General features: G+C 28.1%; 1 protein-coding gene across 1 annotated transcript; it reads right to left on the bottom strand.

The window, feature by feature from the left end:
• Nucleotides 1-5,082: 5,082 nt before the first annotated feature.
• Nucleotides 5,083-11,857, bottom strand: LOC114424179 (probable receptor-like protein kinase At2g47060). Its single transcript, XM_028391034.1, has 6 exons — nt 11,491-11,857; nt 11,072-11,122; nt 10,805-10,870; nt 10,443-10,558; nt 9,837-10,034; nt 5,083-5,139 (listed from the first exon to the last, which is right to left on the bottom strand). Exons 1-6 carry the CDS (start codon nt 11,855-11,857, stop codon nt 5,083-5,085), a joined length of 855 nt encoding a protein of 284 aa, XP_028246835.1.
• Between the last annotated feature and the right edge of the window lie 260 nt (nt 11,858-12,117).

Genomic DNA, 12,117 nt, shown 5'->3' with positions numbered 1-12,117 from the left:
ATAATATGTACTTCACTAAGTCATGAAACATCAAAAACACTAAGTCATAAGACATCAAAATGCAGAAAAAAGATATGAGAAAAACATAAGTGAACCAAATAACTTCATAATTAATCAAAACAAACCATAAACTATTCCGTCAAAATCAAAAAGAAATTGAAAAATTGTTTGATACCCAAAATTAAACTTATAACATTAATAAAAATATGAGAAGAAGACACATAAAAGAACCTTTGGGATGCATATGACTAAAATCAGGTATTATAGTAGTATTAGTTCTGTGCCTTCAAATTGTTGGCTGCATTTTTTTTTCTTCTTTTTGATTGAATCCCCTCCGCCATAAATTAAAGAAAGCAATACACACACAAAAATTACAAAGCATAAACCTTTCGTCCACGTTTAATCTACAATTAAAATTTATAGAACATTACAGCTCGTAACCGAAATAAGGTCACACAAAGAAAAGAATGGAGATCTCAGCAGTAAATTATGGCAGAAAAATCAAGAACACTAAACCATGAAACATCAAGAGACAAACAAAAATAACTACATATTTGATTGGTTAACAAACAAATATTAGGAAAAGATATTAGGGTTAATTCGTGCCTTCAACTAACCTAAGTATAAAGTCTAACAAAATATAATATTTAAATATTAAATGTAACTGAAAAAGATACATTTGATACATAATAAACAAAAGACAGATTATTAATATAATTTAATAATTTTTCCCCTAAATTAAACAAAAGACGGATTATCAATATTTGTTGATCTTTTTTTGTATCATACTACATGTGCACATTTTTTAATCACAAAAATAGATGAATGAGAATAGACACTTACCCATGACTTTTTGTTGCTTGTAGAAAATATTTTGAATCCTTAAATGATTTTTATTATTTATAAATCACCTTTCTAATACTCTCCCGTACGCTCGCACAAATTTTCACAAGAAAGACACGCCCAATACATGCATAAATAAAATTAATAAAAATACGAATATAATATACTTATTAACGAAACATGAATAAATTGACAATGAATATAACAAAAACAAATACAAAACTGAAACTGATTTTAATAATATGTTAAAATTAATAGTGTAATATTTAAAATTGATTGTTAAGTATCTATTAATTAGGAATAACTCAACGTCTAAATTATTATTATTTCCATATAGAATATGCTTATTAATTTGAAAATTATGATTATTTTCATATCCTAACAAAATATTTAAAATTGATTGTTAAGTATCTATTAATTTGAAATGAAAACTAACAAAAATACGAATAAAATATGCTTATTAATTAAACTTTAATAAATTGACAATGATTACTGGTTTTAATAATATGTTAATATTGATACGATAATATTTAAAATTGATTGTTAAGAACCTAATAATTAGGAATAACTCAACGTCTAAATGATGATAATTTCCATATAACATTTAAAATTGAGTGTTAAGTACCTATTAATGGAAACGTCTTTTCAATCTTTCTAACTTTTTGTTTCATTTCTAGCTTGATAAAATATACTTTTAAATATGAATTTGATTAATTCAAAATATATAGCGATTCAATTTCGATTGATTCAAAGAATTTGATTGATTCCAAATAATTCTGTAATTAATCAAAATAATTTTTAAATGGGAAGATGACATGTGGTAACCTCATGTTTTAATTTTGATTGATTCCAAATAATAAATAATAAATACAATTAATTTTTTTATATGCATACTAACATATTATTATATTGAATTTAATTATATAATAAATCAAATATAATAATGACAAAAATATGATACGATGATCCAACAATTAATTACGTGTATATTAATACTTAATGAATTGTTATATATAGTAATCAATTATTATATGCTAATAAATGTAACGAAACTCATTATTTTTAAGATGCTGAATTATTGTATGTTATAATGATTTGATTCAATAACAATTAAAATAATTTTAAAAAATTCAATCGGAATAATATGTTTACTATTACTATTAGCACCAACTTTGAATAAATTAAATAAATATTAATTGATTACATGTTAATAATTGAATAAATAAATTAATAATAACAGTTAAAGTATTATATATTAACCTTAATGATATGATAATTGAAATTAAAATTAGAAATTTTAAAATCTTGCATGATCTGAGTTTCAATTTTATAGACACATTAAACATAAAATGTGGAGGAAAAATCTTTAAAATTGCAACCAATATATTCCAAAAAACCATCGATATGCAAGCTCTTTTTACTTTCAAAATCCAGAAATTGCTATAAATTAAAATAGAAAAAGAATAAAATGTGATAAACAAAATACTCTTCACTATATGTGTCTGTCATTCATAAAACGAGTTGAGAAACCAAGCTATACAACACATAAATAAAAATATTCAGTTGTGCATAACATATTGCATATATCATAATGGTGTAGCAGGTGAACACATAAAATGAGTTTCATGTAAGCATGTCTGGCCATTAGTCATCCCCTGCTTTTTGATCCATAAGCTCCCATTGAAAATACAGAGGTCGTGCATTTTACATCAAATAGCAACTGGTCCAATCAAAATAATATATTTGTCCTGTAAAATGGAAGTAGTGTTACATAATAAAAATAACAGAGAATACATTCTGGTGCAATTATGGGAGTGTAAAATGACGCCTAACTCATCATATTTCAGATGGAACTTTTCCCCATTACAAAGTGTAGGATCTCAGCCAAGATACCCTGCACATAAAGAAGTTCTTAGAATAATGTGCAGCTACAATGTATAAAATTAGGGCGAGAACAGAAAGCAATGGATGATACTTAGCGGAGGCTTTGAATTGTCTATCAAAATGTGTTTTGCAATAAACGAATTGAATACTATTAGAAAGGACCACGGGATAGCCAAGAACAAAACTCAGCAAGAAACACACTAAACTCAATTTTGTTTATGTATTCATAGAGAATTTTCATTTGATTAAACGGCTAAAGCTCTAAAAGATTTATTCCAACTATTGAAACTTTAATCAGAAGACAAATAAATCTGAAACTGAATCTTGCCAAATAGAGCAAAATCAAATTTTAAAAAAGGAAAAAAGAGTAAAATAGAAATAACAGTGAGAATGAGAATTTGTAGGAAAAATGTTGGATTCCTCGTAAGGCCAAAGAGGTTAGCTAAGCGTCAAAAGCTAATGCAAATAACAAAAAAATATATAATTACAATAAGTTACCCCAAAACCAAGTAGGAAAATATTCATAGAGGATTACGCCCGTCTAAAAAAACATGTTATATATTTAGCTGCGAAGTGAGCTACATCATAATTGTTTAGCTACAATAGTGAGTCACCTCTAAAATTATGCCCATCTAAAATATTTACAACGGCATAGTACTACTTTATTGTGCCCCTCTGAAATGCTAATAAGAACAAAGGAAATATATAATAGATATTAGCATTCAGAAGGGGAAAAAAGGAGTGGAAACAGGAAATACCACACTTTTCTTCATTATTCGTTGAATTGGAAAATCAAAGGGATGATATCAATCGATCTCCCTGGAACACCAAAAGAATCGAACAATCGTAAAAAATATAAAAATGAAAACAAACAGAAAGATGGTGTTAAAGAAAAGTGGGGATGAATGAACACCGCTGAAAAGCCATAAACACAGCTATTAGCTATTAGAACACCATTGAACATACACTTTTTCAACTCCTTTTAATCTATTGCCCCATTAGAATCCTCAGCTATAAGAAAAGCCATAAACGCAGCTGTTTGCCATTATACCAAACAAAAATGTCATTAAGTCAATTTGAGTGGGCATGCAATAGTGACAAAAACATTGTGATAGAAATTTTTGCTGCACAGCTAAAGCTAGTGAATGTGCTCAATAGATAACAAACAATTCCGACCACATAAATAAGCAATATTTATCAGTTTTAGTGTATACTAAAATCTAATTGAATTTCAATAAATATTTAAGTGTTTAAACATAGGATTAGCTGCAGTCTTTCATCACATGGTATAATAAAAATGACTCCAAGAAGACATTTTTATGATATCTACTTTCAGGGCCATATATTTTATTTACAGCATTCAAAGGCTTTTAGCGTTATCCACACATCCTTACCCCATAGCTACAGTTCTGCAAATTGCTCATAGTATCTAAACATAACAAAGGAAATATATAATGGATATTAGCATTCACAAGGGAAAGTATCAACTTTGATGACAATGATTTAACAAAATACCACAAAAATCAGATACCATAAAAAATGGAGATACCATCAAAATATATCAACTTCGGCTTTGAAAATGTCTTTCATCACATGGGTACAATAAAAATGACTTCAAGAAGACATTTTTATGGTATCTACTTTCAGGTCCATATATTTTATTTACAACGTTAAAATGGTTTTTGCTGGAAAGTATCAAATCAAAATACCAATTTAGATGATAATAATAATAATAATAATAATAATAATAATAATAATAATAATAATAATAATAATATGACAATGATTTAACAAAATACCACAAAAATCAGATACCATAAAAATATATCAACTTCGTGAAAATGTCGTTGATCACATGGGTACAATAAAAATGACTTCAAGAAGACATTTTTATGGTATCTATTTTCAAGTCCATATATTTTATTTATGGCATTCTAGTGCTTTTTGCTAGAAAGTATCAAATCAAAATATCAATTTAGATGATGATAATAATAATAATAATAATAATAATTTAACAAAAACAAAAAAAAAAACATTAGGTAGCGTTACCCACACATCCTTACCCCATAGCTGTAGTTCTGCAAATTGCTCATAGTATCTAAATAGAACAAAGGAAATATATAATAGATATTAGCATTCAGAAGGGAAAGTATCTACTTTGGTGACAATGATTTAACAAAATACCACAAAAATCAGATACCATAAAAATATATCAACTTTGCCTTGAAAATGTCTTTAGCACTGCCATTGTCACTTTAGTCTGTCCCAAAAATCAAATCACAAAAAATCATACCAAAAAAAGAAAAAGAATAGATAAAAATGACACTTTTATTCTGCAACAACGCCCTGTGAATCCTATTGTTGCAACCCTTGCATGGGCAAAGTGTCGTCACTTTCAGCACCGCCGTTAGTCTGTCCCAAAAATCAAACCACACAAAATCATACCACAAAAAATTAGACAAAAAAAGGTTAAAAAATAGATAAAAATGGGACCTTTATTCTTCAACACCGCCCTGTGAATCATATTGTTGCAAAAAATCAACAACAACTCTTGTAGCAAAAATGGTAGAAGATCATTTTTTTAAAAAAAAAACGAAAAAGAACAGAAGAGAAACAAAAAGAAATCAGCAACAACTCTTGTAGCAAAAATGATCGAAGATAATTTTATAAAAAAAATGAAAAAAAGATAAAAATGACATCTTTATTCTTCAACACCGCCCTGTGAATCCTATTGTTGCAACCCTTGCATGGGCAAAGCGCCATGACTTTTAGCACCGCCGTTAGCCTCTCCCAGGAATCAAACCACAAAATTAGACCACAAAAAATTAGACAAAAAAAACCAGAAAAAATAGATAAAAATGAAACCTTTATTCTTCATCACCGCCGTGTGAATCATATTGTTGCAAAAAGGAAATGTAGGTGGTGGTGGTCACACGCAAATATAATATTTATGGCATGGAAATACATTTTCCTTGAGTCACTCAATTGCTTACTGAATCTTAAATAGGTGAATGAAAACAAAGGTAGAGATATTGATAGCAATAGCATGGACAAATATATGCAAGTAGGGCCAACTTGCGTGTATCTATGAAAAAGGGGTTGAACTAAACCATGTCTCCATCGCCTGATGGATGGTTTTCCTCTACTAGAATTTAATGTTATACAATTAGAGAAATTAAGGTAGAGTGTTTTGGTAGGGTGGAATGAAAATAAATTGAGATAAAAAAATTTAAATTAAAGTGTAATGTAAATTTTATTTTATTTTATTGTTCATTTTACTCCTTTTAAATTCTCTTTTATCTCAACAAAATAGATTATAAGTTTGAGCTTTAGCTTGATTTTAATTTTTTAAATTCTGACCATAATTCTCAGGATTCTTTTGTTGTTTTGATTTACTAGATATTGTTATCATAGTTATATACTTATATTATACTTTGTTAGTTCTGTTATATTGTAAGGTGATAAGAATTAGTCATCATAACATTACTAAAAACTTATGTATTAATCGAAATCAATTTGAACCTATCAAGCTAAAAACTCTACAGAAATAAATGTTATAGTAGTTCTTTTTCGGTTGCCTTTGGCTGATATCATAAACCATATTTCTAATGGCTTCTTGAATACGTGAAATTTATCTAGATGTGCTAAATTGAATAATACACGAGGTTTTTATTTGTTAACTAATTTTAATTAATGCAATATAATTGGATATAATTTATGCAAATTTTTTCTTGCACTAATAGCATACACAATCAACTTTTTCTTGCACAGTTTTAGAGGATCGGATATTATGAACAACTTGACAGAGTTTATGGAGAAAAAAGCTCGGACCAAATTAATCAATACCTAACTGTGTTTCTTTTTTATTTTGCCAACATAATCATGATACTATTAAATTATGCATGAACTTAGCACCTATTTTAACATTAAAAAAGATAGACGTGCAATATAATTATGAATATGCAAAAAATTATTTTAAAGAGTTCTATTAACTATTATAGATTTTATTTTTAAGTTTCATTTAATCTATTTAAATGTTTATTTTGGTTTATTAATCTATTTACATATCTATTTTATATTAAAGTTTTTATATAAGTCTAATTTTTTTTATATTGGACAATAGACTCATAAATAATTGATAAAAAAATCTATATAAAACAAACTATAATCTATAAAAATTAAAATTATTATTACTCAAAACATGGTAAAGATGAAAATACATAAACAATAAAATAATATATTAGAAATATCATCTTAAAATTATTTTTTAACAACACTTTCTCTTAAATCAACTTTATTTCATTTTAAACAATAAATAATATTTAAAAAAATAACAAAAATAATACAAAGTGTTCTCAAACTAAAAATTATTTTCAGTCTGAAAATTTAAGCATAAATATAATTAATTAAAAAGGAAAAAAAATAAAAACAATTTTAAAAAAAATAAAAAGAACACTTTATGAAATCAATTCTCGGAGAAAACATATTTCATAAAGTTGGTTAGAAAAAAAAACACAGGTTATGAAATTGGTTTCCCAATAATCGATTTCATAATAGTAGTGTTGTAATAATAATAATAAAAAAAAACTTACTTTAGAAATTCCATAAACCGATTTCTTATCGTAATCAGTAATTTATATCATTTACGTAAATATTTTTATGTTTCTATTATTTGCATAAATAATTTATTTGCTTGTATTATTTACATCAAAAGTCTCATTTTCTATCTACTTATATTATTGGTGAAAAGTGAAAGACAATAACTAACCACAAAATTTAGGTCTATTCGCCTAAGATTTAACCATCAGATTAGAGCATCTCTAATGTGATTGTGATTGTTTGTGCAAGTTAATTAACAATAAAACATTTTGTTTAATAATATTTAACCATCTAACATGACGTTTCTTATACAAGTATTTTTAACATGAACAATGTTACTTATATAAACGATGTTATTCAACTATTTTTTATAAAGAAAAAAGGTATTTTTTAGGCCAAAACTAGACAGAAAAACGAGAGCAATTAAGTTAAGCACTCGCTGATTTACCGTTTATTACCATATGTCCAGTTTCTCACAGCCTTTGGAAAATTATGCTGCTTTACCGTTTATTACCATATGTCCATATCCCCTACTTTGGATTATCAATTGTCACGTGTTTGAACATATTTGCACCCGGCAATTAGAAGTGGTGTCATGAATCTCAACGTTTTTTAGGGGGGGGAAATAGGAATATATGAGGAGAATTTCATGTAATCATGAAATTATATTTGAAGATATTTAGGAGAATATGTAAATATTTAGGAAATGTGATCAACCCACATTAAGTCTCATATAATTGTATACTAGTAGATATTTAGAATAGAAAGTCATGATCAGGATTTGGAAGATTTCCTAATTCTGGGAGTTTGTTGACCGTATAATTTGTATCTGTATATTCTATACGAGGTGACAATTTTTTTCGATTTCTACCTATAAAAAAGTGTGCCCAATTTAAAAAATTTGCATTTCACATGTGATTGGACTTGAGCATCAAATTAGAAGACCAACATAAATATAAATCTTTCTGGTCTAGTCTGTTATAGCTTGTGCCCGCATCGGGTGATCGGTAATGGGTTAGATAGCTCGTTTTACCACTTCTATTTTTAAAGTGAAGGTGTTATTCCTCTTTTGTGTAATTTATGATTTTTGTTTCTTGTAGACAAGAGTGAAAATAGGCGGGACAACTTAGGTGCCTATTATCTGACATGTTTTTTAAAAAGGTTAAATTTAAACTTTTTAAAAAAACATTAATTTGAAAGGGCAAATTTAAGGCTTTTAAAAATAACCTTTAAAAGCCTATTTGGCCTTATAGGCATGCTTGTTTGTATATATGTATAATATTATATTTTATAAATTTATATTATATAAGATATGTATATAATTTATATTTATTATATTTAACTAATAATAGAGCAAATTATACTATATTATCAAATTACACAAAATATTCCTACTTTTTTATCCTTACACAACTTTCAATAGGAATATTTTGTGTAATTCAACCAAACATAAAGGATATTGGTGTAATTTGCTCAAATAATAATAATTTTTAACAAAAAAATACTTTAATTTGAAATTTTTTGGCGCAATATAATTTATTTTTATTACATATAATAATAATAATAATAATAATAATAATAATAATAATAATAATAATAATAATAATAATAAGTTTTTAATAAAAATGGAGTATTGTAATTCATCTCTCTACATTCACCAAATAAGATTGCATCCTGCCTTTTACTACACAAAAAATACTTGATCATGCCACTCTTCTGTTTTAACAATTTTTAACCCTTATTTATACCCTTCAGGATCTAGAAAATTTTGCTTATAAAGAGATATCGAGTGCCTTTTCTAGGCTATATAACACTTGCTCTATAGATGGCCTTTGCCGCTTGAGCCCTATGCAAGACAAAGCTAGCTTTAATACAATGTCAAATGTTTCAACAGAATACTCCCCTTTGAGTTTAGGATCAGCAAATTCTGAAATATCACCCCCTCTAACGACATTTCTGGAGGAATTGAGGAAGTGTTAGCTGTGATCATGGACCACGTTTGTGAAGTATAAAGACTTTATTAAGGCTTCTTTATTCTTTTTAGAGAAAATCAATTTCCATACTGAACGCATGCTCTAGTGTAAAATGTATTATTGAGACTAACTTGTATACATATCTAATTTTGTTCTATAATTTAAGGTTTAATTACTCAATAGTATCTATAGTTACAAAAACTTTTACTTAGTTCCTATATTTAAAAACATCACATTTTAGTTACTTTATATATTATTTTTAATCTATTTCAGTTCTCAGAAAAACTAAAAGATATTAAAATGATATGTGTAGAGACTAAAAATGATTAAAAATTATATTGTAATGATTAAAAGATGTTTTTAAGTATGTGAAATAAAAGAGAATATTTTTGTTATAGAAACCAAATGAATAAACCATAATTTAAAATTAATTTTAAATCCAGTTTTAAAACAAACACACCTTTAGTGCACTTTTGAATTTTTATTAAGAAAGTCACTAATCAAGCACCCTTAAGCTCTTAGAATGTAATTTCTCACCATTTTACCCAGGGACATTGGTCTCTGGAAATCAATGTTTAGGACCCTTTGTCCTGATAGAAGTTGCAATAACACTATTCCAAAGCTGTAGACATCTCCTGAGGCTTTTACTTGGTGATTTGTCCTATATTCAGGATCAATATAACCAAATGTTCCTCTTACTTCAGAGCTCATGTAGGATTGACCAAGGTCCATAACCTGGACAACCCAAAATCTGAAAGCTTTGCTTGGAAGTTAGCATCAATTAGAAAGTTTGATGGCTGACAATACAACATGTATATAACAAGAGATTAATGAATGGAACTGAATAGTAGAAAGATAGTGGTGGAAAAACAAAGATAATATAGGTTTGTTTGCATAAACTTCTCCACAAGCACTTCAAGGATAACAAAATAAGAAGGAATAATGAAATAAATTTTGCTATAAGTTAAATTCAGCTTATCCACAAGTTATTTTGTAGAAACTCTTTCCTATTACTTTCTTTAAAAGATGGTTTTTAACATGCAAAACTAATTTAGTTTATGGAGAAACTTATTTTTTTTTTTTTTTATTTTCTTTTTCTAGAAGTGCTTATACATAAGTTTATCCAAAGGGTTATGTCTATACCTTTATATCACGGTGAACGATGCAGCCATTTGGGTAGGTGTGGAGAAACTCAAGACCTCTTGCACTATCAATGGCAATCTCTAGTCTTTGAATCCATGAAAGAACTTTACCATTGCCTGTTGTATTAATTTTGTGTTCAAGAACTTTTTACACTGAAGGAAGCTTTAGGATATTTTGAATGAATGAATAGAAGAGAGGGAAGAAAGATACCAAATAGCCACTCTGAGAGGTTTCCATTGTGGCATAGATCATACACTAGGAAACATTCAGCTTCACTTTCACAATATCCCAGCAAAGCTACTGGGTTTTGATGTCTAACATGGGAAAGACTCTCACTTCTCTGACAAATGTCTCCATGTAACCTTCATTGGTGACATGCTTCACTGCAACAGATTGATTGTTGGAGAGTACACCTTTGTACACTTTTCCTGGAGTAACCCAAATAAAAAATAAAAACCATAATAGAATTTCCGTTTATAGGTTTCCCCTTTTGAATGTATTTCATGTTATCTCTTCAAATATTTTCATTCTGCAGCTTCACTCTGCTTCCTTAACTTCTTGGTATCATGGTTATATCATTTTCCTTATTACTTATCTTCTCATCAGATGAGTAACTAGAACATATGTACTTGAGTTGATATTAGCATTGGCACTAGCCTTAACTTTAACTTCTTGATTAACTGTAATATCCGAAAAATAAATTAATAGATTAGCTGAAGTTCATTAAAATTCTATAGATGTTGTTGTGAATATGAGGGACGTGAATACCGGAAAGATTTTCACCAATGAGTCATAAACAACCACACAAGTGAACTTACTCAGTTTTTTTATATTTATCCAACGTGAGACTTTACTTCACACTTGTACTTCAATTTATCCAAATTACAAAATCACTTAGATTATATTCAAGAATATTTTTTCTTGAATAAAAGTTGAAACTAACTAGCTCTAAGAAGTATAAGAGGTGAATTGAAAGGAGAAAGAATTCTTTCAACTTTTTTTGCTAATCAAAGTAAAAATGGAAATTAACTATAGTTTTAGATCTCACCTGAAGAATGGCTGTATTCCCCAAGGCATTTATAAACTTCCTGAATTGACTCCCTATCGTAAATTCTTGTGCTTGTTAGTGAGACAAGCACAGCAAACCTACAAAGATAATCACTGGCATTTGCTGATTCTGATTCCCTTGTAGAGTCTGATTTTGCAATGATATCCTCCCATGTTTTCAAACATTTAGTGCAAGTTTCATTTGGCCTACCATTTCTGCTTAAAGGCATGCAATCTTCATTCAATCTCCTAAAGTTGTCTCCAATTTTACTAATAACATCTGTGATGGTGTAATCAGAGCAACCACCAACTCCACTTGTTATCTTCTCTATACCATAACAAGTGAATTTTTTGTTAAAAGCTTCCATTGATGCTATACAGTTTTTTTGCTCCGAGGAATTCAAGAATATTTTTCCAGTTTGGTTGGCCTTCGGCCCCAAGTCATATAGGTAACCATCAAAATATGGTCCACAACAGCCATTGGTAAACCCTCCCCAATGGTACAATTCACAATTTGAATTAATCAAGGATGAAGAAAATTGAATATTAAGGACACAATTATAAACAGAAGTTTGAGAAGATGCGAGGTGAAGGTTGATGAACACAAAGAGAAGCAATACCAAGAGCT

Source organism: Glycine soja, chromosome 8 (assembly GCF_004193775.1).
Source record: "Glycine soja cultivar W05 chromosome 8, ASM419377v2, whole genome shotgun sequence".
Taxonomy (NCBI): Eukaryota; Viridiplantae; Streptophyta; class Magnoliopsida; order Fabales; family Fabaceae; genus Glycine; species Glycine soja.
The sequence above is the reverse complement of the archived record's forward strand: the minus strand, read 5'-3'. Positions and strand labels throughout refer to the sequence as shown.

Coding starts and splice junctions, on each gene's coding strand:
- LOC114424179 (XM_028391034.1), bottom strand. CDS start 11,857: ATGGAAGCTTTTAACAAAAAATTCACTTGTTATGGTATAGAGAAGATA. Junction 11,123..11,490: donor GGAATACAGCCATTCTTCAG/GTGAGATCTAAA, acceptor CGGATATTACAG/TTAATCAAGAAGTTAAAGTT. Junction 10,871..11,071: donor CAATGCTAATATCAACTCAA/GTACATATGTTC, acceptor GGGTTACTCCAG/GAAAAGTGTACAAAGGTGTA.